General features: G+C 51.7%; 1 protein-coding gene across 14 annotated transcripts in view; it reads right to left on the minus strand.

The window, feature by feature from the left end:
• Window positions 1-14,911, minus strand: part of Bcl11b (BCL11 transcription factor B) — a 91,571-nt gene that overhangs the window by 39,739 nt on the left and 36,921 nt on the right. For 11 of the 14 annotated variants that reach the window (XM_052738913.1, XM_052738911.1, XM_052738918.1 and 8 more), the window contains exon 3: window positions 13,135-13,350. The exons of the other annotated variants lie outside the window; for them this stretch is intronic. In XM_052738913.1, the coding sequence (XP_052594873.1) occupies window positions 13,135-13,350 (216 nt within the window). The remainder of the gene's footprint in view (window positions 1-13,134; window positions 13,351-14,911) is intronic. 14 annotated transcript variants of the gene reach the window in all.

The raw sequence follows: 14,911 nt of genomic DNA on the forward strand, positions 1-14,911 counted from the left end.
AAAACGCAAGCTCGCTTATTTTCTCCATGGGGCGCAACAGTGCCTGTGTGTGCCGGCACAGAATCGGCTGGCCGTGAAAAGAATTCTAAATAAAACACAAACATGGAATTTGGCAACGCCACAGAAGCAAGCTTAAGACTAATTCCAGCATGCGGACGACGCTCACATAGTAAGTCTGGCTCCAGCATAAATGAAACCAGGCTCTGTAAAATACCACGGCAAGTCGGAGCCTCAGCTTAAAGAGACAGGACGCTGACTGCAGGTATCCGAGCTTGTGAAGCCAGCTTGAGCTGCTTCCATAAATCCATAGGTTATTAGCCGCTTGCATCCAGCCAATCCCTTCCTAAAGAGATGTGTATTAGAAGAGAAAGGAAGGGGAGGTCAATGAATGGAAACCATCACTTTGCACTTGACTTTCAGTGCGGAGATTCTGGGGGTCGGGGCGGGGGGGGGGGGGGGGACACGACTGCGTTCGTTATCTCAATTAGAGCAGAAAGGCTCTGAGACCTCAGCCACACTAACTCAAAATGGAAGAGGGGCAGCACGAAGCGGGTAGATGGAAGACGGGCTGTCCAGAAAGGATGAACAAGGCTAGGAGTCGGGGCTGGCTGGAGCGGCACTGGAGGAATCTCTCCACCCAGGAAACGGCCGCTGTGATGATCTTGGGGATGATAATTATAGTTATAACAACAATAAAATGTAACAGTGACACTGGGGCCAGCTGCTGCTTGAGGGCACTGAGTGTATCACAGATGGGGAAGACTCAAAAGGAACATTTCTGAAGTCCCCACGCCTCAGTTTCCCCATCTGTAAAGTGGGACTGATGAAAATGTCTTCTTCGCAGAGGAGGGTGAGGAGTGCTGAAGTGAAGCTCGTGGTAAGCACGTGTCCTGTTGCCATGGCTGACTGGGACACTCAGTTGGCACCATTCCCGTTTTTCAGGTGAGGAAACAGGCTCGCTCATCCACCCACAATCACAACTTGTCACAGCCAGGATAAGGACCCACCATCCACTTCAGAGCCTTTGGTCTCCCTGCACACACTCATGCATAGCCACACTCTGGACTGGTCACGATGTCTTGGCCTAGGTACAGTGAACTCCCCAGCTGGCACTGGGAAGAGAATCTGTCTTCAAGGCCACAGCAAGCTGCAATGCTAAACCATGTCAGCATGCACCACAACCCAGGAAGAACACGCCTGTGCAGGAGACACACCAGACAGACAGTACTGTCACATTTACATAGAGATTCACAGGACACCTACAAACAACAAACACCAATCTAAACACACATTGATATGCTCACACATATCCAAACACACACGTACTCACAGCTACACACCTACCTACAGGCAGGCACAGATATGTGCATACACACACACACACACACACACACACACACACACACACACACACACAGGGCTTTTTATTACAGAGACTATGCCAGGCCCAATGACCCTGGCAGAGGCAATGGGAAAAAATGGGGAGATGGCGTGAGGCCATGTTTGGCTCCCAACAAGAAGACTTAGAATCCTTTCCTTCAAGCCCCAGTTTCCCTCAAGACCCCTGCAGGTGTGTTGAGGTAGCAGGCTGGACTGGTCTAACCACAAGCCCACCTACCCACCCACCCATCCAGAGCTAAGCCAGCTGTCAATTGGTCAATGCAACAGCTACCTGTCCACGTGTGACCAGGATGGCCCCAGCTGCATCACCCACAGAAGCCACAGTCTGACTCTCAAAAACTACTCCTCCAGAAAACACACACTCAGCAAAGTAGGGCTGAGGACAGGACTCCCTTAACCCCAGACCCTGCTCCCCCAGGGGCTATCACCCAACTTGTGACATCACTACATTCTGGTGGGCTCGGAGATGTTCTTCCTGAGATGATGCCCAGTGTCCTAGAAGACAAAGGCTAAAAATACTCCTGGCTTCTCAGAGCTGGTTCACAAAAATAATTATGTTTTCTTTAGAAAAAAAAAAGATTATAGGCAAATGTGTGTCCGGCTATTTTTAGCTTCTATTCAACTCCGTTAATTTTTTTTCTCATAATCATTACAGGCTTTTTGAACCCCCCAACTCCAAACACACTCACATTCTCTCTATACTCTTGACTTGACATGGGTTGGACTGGTGGGGACAGATGTGGCCACACAGCTTGCCACTGAGCCTGAGAAGAGCTGGCCAGAGGTGCCAGGCAGCTGAGAAGCATGACATTCCAGTGGCCATCTCATCCAGACCGACTCTGGAGTTCAGCAGGGAAACATCACACAGTGCCTAGATGTGCCCCCAAAGTAACCAAAGTGGGGTTCCTGACCTGGAAAGGCCTAGAGTCCAACAGAGTGGGGCCATGCAGGGGGTTGGCTAGTGAGACCCAAAATGTTACACGTGTCTGTGACTAAATCAGTAGAAGCCATGTGTGACCTTATTTAGAAAAGGGGTCTTTGTGGATAAAATTAAGGATTATGAAATGAGACCACCCTGGATGGTCTAGGTGTACCCTTAGTCCATTGTCTAAAAGATGCAGCCGATGAGCAAGGGCACTATGCAGCCTCACAGGTAGGGATTAAGGTGATGTGACCAGACGCCAATGGACTCCTGGAGTTACCTGAAGGTGGAGGAATCGAGGAAGCACCCTCAGCCATAGCCTCTAAAGGAAGCCAATGCCTTGGCTTTGAACCTGTAGCTTCCTCAACACCCAATTTGTGTCCATTTACCACAGCCAGGCTCAGGACACTCACGAAGGGCATCAGAGAGAAGGCACAGCCCTGAGCAATCATCTTTGCCGACGTCTCATAACTACTGTGCCAGTCTACAAAGGACCCAAGGCCACTCACTGGACACCCTTCCTCCAGTCATGGGAATGAGGCCGGCAAGAGGATCCCTTGAAACAGAGAAAGCCCTGAGGCTCAGAGAGGGCAATGTGTCACCCTTTGCTGTCTGTGAAATCAGACAGTGAAAATCATCTGATTCGCCTAAGATTCTTCCCTGAATCTTCATGCTGGGTGAATGTTTAGCTGCCTGCTTAAAACCAGCTAACTGAGAAGACAAAGTTGTCATGAGGGGAGTTAGGGGGCTGAGGCCCTCACAAAATATTAAAGCAGGTAACTCAAAGCAATGCTAAGCCTGAGTCAGTGGGGCCTGGTTCAAATCATACCCAGGGTGCACTATGTCCCTTCAGCTGGTTCCCATTTCTCTGAAGAATGACTTCCTTGACTTTAACCCCCAACAACTGGAGCCTTGTGCAGCATGAGCAGGGATAGAGAACGGGGCAGCCTCTGTGAAGGCCTCTGCGACTGCCTTCAAACTAAACACAGAGTCATCTATGATCCAGCTATCTTGCTTCTAGGTACACACCCAAGAGAACCTAAGGAGGACGTGTACACCCAGGGTAACAATTGTAGTGTTCACATCAGGCGAAGATGGAAGCTGTCCAGTGCCCATCAATGGATGAACGCGAAAGCAAATGAAGCCCATACACACAAGGGAATAGTTCACAGCCCTAGAATGGAAAGAAACTATGACACCTGCTACACCATGGATGAGCTGAGTAAACACACACACACACACACACACACACACACACACACACACACAGTCCAATTCATGCCACCCTGGAGCTGTGGCATTCATACAAACCGGAAGTAGAACAGTGGTTGCCAAGATGGAGTTATTGTTTAATGGGAGACTGAATTCTGTTGGAGACGAGACAATTCCAAAGATGGAAGGAGGTGACGGCCACATCGTTGAAATGTACTCAGTACAACTGGAGTGCACACTTAAAAACAGTCAGAAACTGAGGTTAGGGTTGCCACTGAGTGGTAGAGCTTGCCACAGCAAGCCCAAGACTCTGGATTTAGCCATCAGCAGTGGCAGTGATAGCCACCTACCAAAATTGTCAATCTTATATATGTGTTATCCACAATAAAAAATACTTCGGGTGGTATAACTACCCGATGGGAGGCAGGTGGATCTCTGAGTTTGAGGCCAGCCTGGTCTACAGAACAAGTTCCAGGACAGCCGGGGCTACACAAAGAACCCATTTTTTTCACAGGGTAGGGTGGGGATACTTCATGGCCCTCCCTACCTTTGAACCATTGTGACACTCAATTCATCAGGCGCTGAGAATGTCATTCAGTTGATAAAGTGCTTGTCTGGCATGCACAAGACCCTGAGTTTGCTCTCCAGCACCACAGACACTGGGTGTGGTGGCTCACACCTGTAATGCTAGCACTGAGATAGAGGCAGCAAGTTCAAGACTAGCCTAGACTACATGAGACCCTCTCTCAAACACGAAATAAAACAAAAGTCTGGGGCATACATATCATGGGCCACCAATCGATGGTTTCTTTTATGATTAAATACAGAATAAATGAGCTGGTTAATAAAAACACAAAGAAATTCAGGGTGACAGCACCAAGTCTGAATTTCACCAAGGCCAGGTTAATATCAGCTGGAGTCACAGACACATACTCCCACCCGGCAGGGCAGGCCTTACCCCATCAGCCAGTCGCAACCTTATTAAGAAAGGCAATAATTAATGTCCCGCTTTACGAACCAATCCCATCTGCCTGTTTCTGCAGATAGTAACTTCGGTTTTGCATTAACCTCCTTGGAGAAGACCCGAGCCCTCCGACCCCTTCTACAGAAACCATAAAATATAGATGGTCCTATTATCCTGGGCCCCCTAGGAGCGCCATGATTCATGTTTGTGTCTCTCCCTACTTGTACCTGCCAGGTAGAAGCTTGCCAGAAAGCAAGCGGCACCCAGACTCCGGAAAGCCATCATCCAACACATCGTTCGATATCAGCCATGCTACATCTTAGATGCCAGTGTCTTCTCCACTTGTGTGTTCTGGGAGAGGTCAGTCCCAAGGAGAGTCTGAACACAAAACTCAGAAGGCCCCAGCCAAGGACCTCGTGTGCGCTGGGACTGTGGAGACGACCGTCTGACCGCCACCTGGTGGACCCGCTGCTAGACATAAGACCCCGGTGAGAAGGGTAAGTAAAGGGTGCTGCCTCCACCGCCTGTGACCTTATTCCGAGGTAACATGCCACCTCCTGTCACTTATAATAATGTTCAGACAGGGGACCATGGAGCTGGCCAGGACATGGGTCCTCTAAGTTCTAATGAGGACTGGAAAGTGAGCAGCATACAGAGGGACCCCCACCCCCAATGGCTTCTTCCCAACACTGGATTAAATTGGCCAGTCTCGACTGTATTTCATGGTTTCAACTACTTGGAGTTCACGGTAACCTGCTGACAGTGGACAGCCTTTCTCCTTCTGCCCCTGCTGCGGCTTTGGAAAACACAAGCCATTTTATTCACCTCAGCAAGCTCAAGACTCTGGGTTCAGTCTCTAGCAATAGACGAGGGAGAAAACAAAAGAAGTCAAAATCGTAATTCTTATGTGTACTTATAATTATATATTTAAAAAAAAGACATGATCACGTCCTTGTACCGTGCAATACTTAATGTGTCCCCCCGCCCAAGCCATCTCACAACAGCACACTCAGTTTCTCCCGGAGTGTGGGGTCTGATTCTTCAGAGAACGAAGAAAGCAAGCAATTCTCCCCTAGACTACCTGACTATGGACCTGCCCTGCATCTTCTCACCTTGCTGGGGCCCCAGAATGTCCACCAGTGTCCTGTGCCCCTGCACATGCAGGCCCTGCCACAATCACAGGAGAGGCAGGCCAGATTCCCACCCAGACACCAGAAACCCAGGCTTAGGGCAATTTGCCAAAATAGTCTTGTGGGGGGCTCCACCTCTCTTCTTCAACGCTCTCCTTCCTTGTATCCCTCTTAAGTCCAGTCACTCATGAAGGCCCAGCCCAAGTCAAAGCGGCCACTGTCTGAGCAGGACCGAGGGGCAGCCTTCTCCACCTCCGCCCTCAGGAATCTCTAGCACGTTCTGGTTCTCACACACCCAAGGGTCCCATTTCTAGGCCAGGGTCAGGCACAAATGTGGTCAGTAAAATGGAGAACCCAGGGGACGCGCTCAGGGACTACATCCAAGTATCAGCTGGTTTCTTACCAGCAGGCTCCATGTATGTTAGGCAGGTCCAAGCAGCTGCCGCAGCCCAACAGAAATGGGGAGGGGATGAGCAGAAGCACAGCTTCAAGGCCGAGCAGCGATCAGCCCGCCCCTCTGCGGGTTTGGTGCTGTGTGATCTCAAATGGGCAGCCTGTGCTCCCTAAGAGCACACTCAAGTGGGATGAAAGGGTACCTCTTCTTGGAGGATGAGGACAAGATGGGAGGCAAGGGCCAGGGCCGATGCATAGTAGGTTTTGTAGGTAACAGCAGCAAGTCCTAAAAGCACTGGGAATGATGGTCCTTGCTCCCCTTTTCATTCATGCTAAGAAACTGGCAGGCAAGGATTGCCACAGAGTCGGTAGACCGGCTGTCACAGGGCCTCTGTACCCAAGGTCACCCAGCCTGCTACCCCATGCCCCAGCAACACCCTGACAGAAGTTTCTCAGTGCCCTCCCAAAGGGGGTATTTTTACCCCATTTGACAGGCAAGGAAGCTGAGGCTCAGAGAAGGGGAGCAGGCAGCCCTAGGGTCGTGCATTCATGCCCATTAGCACCAAGACTGCGACCAAGGATGTCCTAGGTCCGGGGCTTCCTTTGTTAACCCATGTGGGTCATGTAAGCTTAATTCAAACAAGTCTATGCTGCAGTTCCCAGAGACTGGACAACAGCCACAGAGGCATGGAGGTCTCCGAACAGGGACATGCATGAGAGTGCCCCACAGCAGAGGCAAAAAAACAAACAAACAAACAAATAAAAAAAACCCTCATGAGAGTCCCAGGACCACATATAAGGCTCATTGCTGTCAAAATGCTACCTGCTGCCAAGTCCAGTGCACAGGGCATCCAGTCTGGCGGCAACACAGAAACTAGTTTTTCAGCATCTCCCTTGGATAACAGGTGTCCTTCACTAGTTCTCAGTGTGAACTCAAGGGGGTTCAGAATGCTGGCTGGGGATGTGGCACCATCAGAAGAGTGCTTGCCTAGCATGCAGGAAGTCCTGGGTTCAGTCCTTAGCACAGTATAAAACAGGGCCTGGTGTTATGGACCTGAAATCCCAGCACTCCAAGTTAAGACGGGAGAACCGAAGGTCAAGGTCATCCTCTATTTCAAAGTGAGTTCAAGGTCAGCCTGGGATACAAGAGCTGCTGTCTCAACGTAAAAAGAAAGGCAGAATGGCCTAGTGGTCAGAGCTCGACATAGAGCCAAGTCAGCTCTGCCAGTCGTTTGTGTCTTACGGCGTCCTTCCTCACTGCCTGGCTCAGTTTCCCCATCTAGATATTGAAGGGGGTCAGATGAGATGTCCGATGAGGACCCCTGATCCTGCTTCATTAGGGGTTGATCTGAACCTCGGGTCATGTATCGCAAACTCCTTTCTGGATGGGATCCCCACCACATACATGGAGGGTGGTGCCCAGCCTCTCCCGCCACTGTCAAACCCCCTCTCAAGGAGCCTGTGGCTGCCTAGCTCTGAGGTCCCTGATGTCCACAGCCAGCGCTGGGTCTTCACATCCACTAACTGCTGGAAAGTGCTGCATCCAGCGCTGCATTAAAAATTAATTACACATGCTATTTTATTGCCAGTCCATAATGTAATGAGCACCAGCTGTGCTAAACAGCCAAACTCCTTTTTAAGACAGCTATAAAAAAAAAAAAAAAGGAAGAAAGAAAGAAAAAGAAAACTGCTCTTCCAAATGCCTCTCCCGTCAGAGCAGAAAAACAGCAACATCTTGTCCAGATCCGAACAGAATTCTTTGATTTAGCTCTGCCTTCGGAAGGGCCGGCAGAGGGTGACATGGTGTCGGCAGAGGGTGCAGCAGCGTCTGTACGGCTGGGATGATGATGACCCCTTTCCTCTGAAGGCAGTCGCCCCAGTGAGTCCGGCCCTGACTGGCCAGCCCTAGGCCCTCCCCTGACCCCACTCCCCAGCTGCTCTGGGCCCCTGTCGGTGCTGAAAGGTGTGATTTGCCAGTTACATGGACAGTGGCCTTTTTCTGGAGTCCACCAAATACTTGTCAACCTCGGCTACCTCCACCAGCATGAACACTGACTTCCTGAACTCCAGGAGTCTTGCTGCTCTCTAATGGCCTCTACCGGAATGCTTCCAGTCAAGGAGGATAGCGGGCAGGTCTTGGGCAGGCACTGGGAGACAGCAGCTGCAGTGGGGCCGTCCCAAGATGGCATAGACACCAGTCAGTCCAAGGAACCAGCCCGCCAGGAGCTGCCAACCATGCCGTTAATGTCAGTCGTCGGGTGAGACCACCAATGTCTTTGTTGTATAGACATTGTGAGGGGACAAATGATTAATTGAATTTTTTTTTTTTTTGAGACAGAGCCTCACATAGCCCAGGCTGACCTATGAAGTTGATGTGTGGCTGAGGATAACCTTGAACTTCTAATCTTCTTGCTTTCATTTCCCAAGCGTGAGAATAACATGCTTGACGTGGTACTAGGGAGTTTCATGCATGCTAGGCAAGCACTCTACCACCTGAACTACATTCCCAGTAGGGCTCTCTACATTTTTAATAATTCCACTGAGCCAGCCCCATTGCCACAGGACCTGGTGAGCTCAGAAAGCACCCGTCACCCCAAAAGCGTTGGAGCCTACACGTGTGTCTGCTACCTGTCCCCAGAGGTTCGTCACACACCTCCCTCACACTCAGTTCCCTACTACACCCTCATGGCCCTCCTCCTTCTGGTCTCCATGGAGGCTCAAATGTCCCCCACCCAGCACCCAGTACACCACACCCACCAGGCAGTGCAGACCAAGGAGAACTGCCAACCTCTGTCCCCTAGGAAAGCGGCTGCCCTGTGAGCCCCTACTGCTAATCAAACCCAGTCCAGAAAGAAACTCCAGCCCCATCTTCATTTTGGTATGAAATGTGCAGCGCGCAGACCATATCATTAACATAAAACTTCCAGAAATAAGGCCACTTTCCAGACAGACTGTATTAATTGCATCAAGCCTCCACAGCTAGGGTGGTCTAAACCTAGGCATCCCATTGGAGGGCTCCAGTTATAAAAACCAACACAAAACGAACACTGGGATATAATTGAAGGAGGAGAAAACGATAGATTCTACTGTTAAAGCCTACTATTTACTTACAGGTATTCTTTTATCTTTATTGTCCCTTTAACCCATGCCAAGAAACCCCAGACTAGTTAAATAACACAGCAAGCACAATTTCAGTAGAAAAGTAAATTGAATTTAACTTTACAAGATTGCCCTGTGATTTCAGCATATACTAATGACTGCAACTGACTCCCTCTATTAAATCCAAACACTTCCACTTCCCTGAGCCTGGATGCTGTGTGTTCTTGCGTGAGACCTTGAACTTCGCCAAGCACATGCATTAATCACTCTGGCTGATGACCATTTACAGCTTCTAAATATGCAATGAAGTTTCCCAGTTCCCATTCCACCTCCTAACGCTGGTGCATGATGGAGCTAGCCAAGAGGCTAAATGCTTTTAAGCATGGAAACCAGGGATGCGGTTTAAAGGAAGCTCCCACCCAGTGCCAGATACGTAACGCCATCAGGTTGCGAAACCCCTTCTGCCTGCATATGAATCATACCGTCTGTGGGGCTTGTTACATGCAGAGCGTTGTTCTGAATATCTGCCCCAAATGACCTCACGAAAAATCCTCCAAACCATAGAGCATGCCCTATACTTATGCCCATTTCACAGATGAGAGAATGGAGGAGCAGAGGGGACAGGGAATGACTTGGGTGAGGCCACATGGCTAGCTGCGTATGTCACTCACTAAGGCAGCCTGATACATTCTGAAGGCCACTTTTTGATCATGATGCCTTCGGAGCAGGGAAGGACTGAGGACAGGATGGAGTCCAGTAACTTTCAGCTGTCATTTGAGTATCCTTGGATTCTGCCTTGGAGACTCTATACGGGCCCAGACCCACAAAAGCCCAACCCGTTTTAGTCCACAGATCCACTCACGGAGCATTACTTTTCACTATTACATTCATATATATGTGGGGGGGGGACAGGAAAGGGGGTGAGGTTTAAAGAGGACAATGACATGTTCAAGGCCTCTGGTCCTTGGATGGCACGGGGCAGGGCAGTTGGCTGTGGCTCTTGATTACAGAGCCACCTTGATAATTCTGAGAGATGATCTTTCAGTTGCCAAGAGCACCTTGACTCAAAGCCGCATAGGAGCTCTGCAGAATCCACAGGACAATGGGCCCCTGTGCCCCTTCTCCTGGCTGTGAGCATCTGAGAGAAGCATGGGTGAGGGGTCTCAGCAGGGCCTGGGTGTATCTGGGTAACTCTCTCTCCTGTGAAATCACACCTTCTATAAATAACCCAGAGTGTGTTTGTGGGCATGCAATTAACCTGTGCGAAGCTCAGGCCTCCTGAGTTAATTTGAAGAGAGAGGTTCAAAGCGCCCTGATCAGAAGAGGGACGGAGCGCACTGAGTACCGCAGCGCTCGGTCTTTGTGGCCCCTCCTTCCTCGAGGGTTCCTGGCGACTTTATGCCTCCTCTGCAGCTACTAATTAAACAGGCACTAAAAACACTTCAGCAAACAGCCCAGTGCCAGGAACAGAACCAAAGGGACAAAATCCACTGGAAGAAGACACTTGACTGTGTCAAAATTTATCAGAAAATGCAGCACAGCGGTACGGCCTGATGCAGGCTAAGTTAACAAGGCAGAAACATGGCTAAGAACAGCACCGGGTATGGGACAAAGAATGGGAAGAAGAAAAACAGCAGATCCCTCAGGAGCCAGCTCCTAGAGAGGTCCCGGGGCTCAGACCCTCACTGCTGCCTCTGTCCCCAGCACCACAATCATCACACACGGACAGGGCCCTGAAGTCCACGGTGACCTCGTACTACAGATGAAGCAAGTGTCAGATGGGAGCCACTTCCTCTCTATGGTCTTCCCTCTCCTTCCCTCCCCTCCCATCCATCTCAGGATAGACCTCCATGCCCACACTGTAAGCTGTAAGGTAAGCAAGGGACCCACGTACTTGACTCTGCCTGTGTCTGCACACGGCCTACCAACCACGTGCCTAAGGGCCTACAGTGAACTAAGGAATGAGCAAGTTTGAGCTGTGAGACTTGAGGCTCTGAAGCTCACCTATAAAGTGGGAAAGTAAAGCACATGACACATGCCTAGTACACGACGGATAGCTACGCTAAGAAAACAAGTGAGGACAGACAGCAGACTCCCCTAGCTGCCAGAACCCTGTGGACCTTGTCTGTCCTCCACTGCGTCCAAGCAGAGGTCGTGGGGCCAACTGAGCTAATCCCCAGGACTAAGCCCAATTCTTGAAGGGGGCTCAACCGTGGCCTCCCAGTCCTTGCCCCTCCCACTCACTTACAAAATGGGGACAGGAATGGCTCCTGCTCGGCACTTGACCCAAAAGTACCAGGAGAGCCCTGTCAAATCAAAGGCAACTCAGTCCTCCACTTTGGCAGCTCCTAAGGAGGGCCAGCAGAGTGTTAAGCACACCCCAGTGGCACAGGAGACAAAGAGATCATGTTTCTACATGCAGAACTTGACCGAGTCTAGCCATAAACACTCAGGCTGATCTTTGAAAGTGCAGCCCCCCCCACCCAAGTGGGTGCAGGGCTTCAAGGCCGCAGCACGCATTTCAGGGATCCAGAGAACAGGTCAGCTGCCCTGACCAGCAGGCACTCCAAGCTTGGTGAACAGAGTCTCCCACAGATTCCCAAAACAGATCTTCCAAGCTCCATGAATCCTGGGTCGCCTTGGGGATCAGGCTGGCTAGGAAGCCTTGGGAAGCAGGCTAGCCAGGAAGGAAGCCTTGTAAGCTCTTTCAACTCTTCCCTGGGGGATTTTTGGCCTCTACTTTATGCACTCAAGACATTAGCCCAGTAAGGAACCAGAACTCCTGGTCCTGGATATCAGAGCCAATGACATAACCACCTGTCATAGCAGGAATATCGGGGGGGGGGGGGGGGTACTGACGGCTGCAGACCACCCCACTGGTAGAGACGCCAGGGAGGTCTTACCCTGGAGCAGGGGCTACTTGTGGCCGTGTGCAAAGCCAAATCTCCAGTAAGAGAGGTCCCTGAGACAGTGTCAAATGAAAAGCAAAACCTGCCCAATAAGAGTATTTTTTCTTTCCCAGCTTGAGTCAAGAGAAAGCTTGCAACGTGCCTGGCAATGAAACAGGGGCAAATTGAACGTGGCCCAGCGCTGCAGCCACCCTCTCCCTCCCTGGCCCTGGCCACGGAAACCAGGCCACAGCTGCTCGCCACGTGAGTCTGTGTCAGCATCCTGGCTCCCGAAGCCACAGTGTGTTGCAAACGAGGCCCCACCAAGAGGCTGCAGGGAGGGCCTTCTCTCCTCGACCTTGTGGGGACCCCAAGCCACAGACGGCTGTGTGTTTGCCGGGAGACAGAGCAAGGGAAGGGGCAGTGGAGGCACCGTCAGCACCTGGCTGTGGCTTCCCTTTGTGTAACAGGCAGCTCCACTGGCCTGCAACAGCAGCAGAGGGGACTGGAAGCAGGTCTGGGGTCTGCCCAGAGCTACCAACCTTCAGTCTCCACCCCAGACGCCCACAATGTTTCATTGCTACCCATGGCCACAGCTTTTTTTAAAGGCTCCTCTTTGGGACGACTTTTTTTTTTTTCCTTCCCTCTAAGTTAATGGGCAACACATTGTCCCAAAGAGAAAGTCAGCATTTTGAACGGCTCCGGCACTGTACACAGACAACCCAGGAATCCTCTCCTACCCTTGTCTGGGGTGGGTGGCAGAGCAGGCGAGGCAAGGAGCAGAAGAAAACCTCCCTCAGATGTTAAGTGTTATCCAATTAAACTTTGGCTAAACAGCCCAAAGAGATGAAACTTGGAGGTTGGGCAGTGCATTCTGGGAGTGAGACTCTCAGAATTTGGGGGTGAGGGGACACATGAAGGTGAGGGCCCCTGAGCCCCTGGGAACCGGCACGAGTTTACAATTCGGTTGACACCCTTTGCCACGTCCGCTGCCATCCCCCAAAAGGCGTCAGTGTGTGTGGGGGGTACATCTCCCCTGGGACCCCACCTTGGGTCCCCAGCTCTGCCCAGGGCACAGCCCGCCATCCCGGGAGCCCGCCTCCCCCACCGCAGCGGCTCTGTTACCTGACAACTGACACTGGCATCCAAAGGGAGCCTCCATCTGACCCTCACCCTGAGTCCCGTCGCCCGAGACGGGGCGTGCGCCACAGCAAGGCAGCGGGAAGCAGGGTGGGAGAGCGCCCAGGGCACGCAGAGGTGAAGTAATCACAGATGTGGGAGGGTGGGAAGAGGAGGCAGCTATGGGGGCCATCGTTGGCAGCTGGGCAGGCCTGCACGGCCCTGGAGAAAAAACAATAGAAAAGACTGGTCAGTTGGGCCCTGGACTGTACTAGAGGCTTGGGGCACAGGAGGGGGCCTGGGGCACAGGGCTACAGTACAGCCTCCAGGAGGGTTTGGCCCCAAGGATACTAGCCCTACGGGGATGGCAACTGGGGCCCGAACAAGGGAGAAGGGGTCAGAGGACATTAGCAGAAGCTACACCTGCAGCTGCCACATAGTTTCTGAGGGACTCTGCCTTTAGGGGCCTAGTGCAGGGGGTTAAGGCACAGAAGGCCTGTCAGGGCCCCCACTCCCAGTTAAGAGTCCCTGGGTGGGGGTCTTTTGGAACAAACCAGAGAAGGCTTCAGTTGAGGATTTGTTCTCTCAAGCGATGAGCGACCCCTCTTTGTAAGAGGCAGGAAGCTGTACTGTATCAGGACAGGTTCTTTGGACAGGCCTGAGCCACCTCAAGTCTACCTCCAAGGGTCTGGACACTGATGAGCCTCCTGCCTAGCTGATCACCTGAGGCCTCTCTCCAGACCCTGGCAAGCAGTACCGAAGCCCCAGTGGCCCACAAGATGCCCTGACTTCTTCCTCCTTCCCCTACCACAAGAAAACCTAGCACGGCCCAGACGCCTCTTAATGTCTTCACCTTGGCTCAGGAGTCTCCACTCCCTCATCTGACAGCCAGTGACAGCAATGAGCAGGAGGGTTGGGGGGCCGCTGCCTTGCCTCCACCCAGCCCCACAGTGAACCTCCACTGCCAGCAAGACCTGGGTTTGATTTGGCCGTTTATCTTACATGGTTAAGAGACCACCAGGGCAAAACATTTGTGTGAAGGCCTTGCCAAAACCACAAGTGAAGAAGCCCAAATTCCCTGGGTAAATAATTGAGCAGAGAAGCATCAGAGAGACAAGAAAATATGCACAAGATGATGGGCAGCTAAGCCTCACCAGCTCTGCAGGGGAGGCCGAAGACTCACCTCCTGGCACCTGCAGATCTGCACAGGTGGGCATCCACAGCCACCACAGGGAACTCCCTCCTCCCAGGAGAGCCACAGAACCATGCAAGCCTACTGGGAGGCAGACCCTGTCAATTTTCTCCAATCCAGCTTTCTAACATGCTCCTGGGCACAAGACGGAGGACACCCATTGCACAGACCCAAAGAGCTGCCATAGCCGCAGAAACAGCAAGCCTTCACAGCCGCGGGTCTCCTCAAAATCCCACTGCCCATGTGTAAGTGAAGGCTAAAGGTACTCAGGGCGTTTGAGAAGCGCCCCCAGCTCAAAGCTCACTGATGTCCAGCCAAGAAGCCAGTGCCAGCCCTGACGCTACTGGATCCCACGGAGGTAGTGATATACTCAAATGTTCAGGATGTTCCCGGGTTGGCACATCCCCCCCAGAAAGGCGTGGTCAATAAGCTCAAGGATGCTTCCAGTGCCAAACATAGAGCAGAAAGCCACACCACAGTTTTCTTATGGGACTCAAGTAAAGACAATATGAGGCCAGTGCCACCCAGCTCCCCTGGAAGGCCAGTGCTTGCCTCAAAGCCCACTGCATCGGACACTGTACTTCACCCTGT

Source organism: Peromyscus californicus, unplaced genomic scaffold, assembly GCF_007827085.1.
Source record: "Peromyscus californicus insignis strain IS unplaced genomic scaffold, ASM782708v3 Scaffold_15__1_contigs__length_86483966, whole genome shotgun sequence".
Classification (NCBI taxonomy): domain Eukaryota; kingdom Metazoa; phylum Chordata; class Mammalia; order Rodentia; family Cricetidae; genus Peromyscus; species Peromyscus californicus.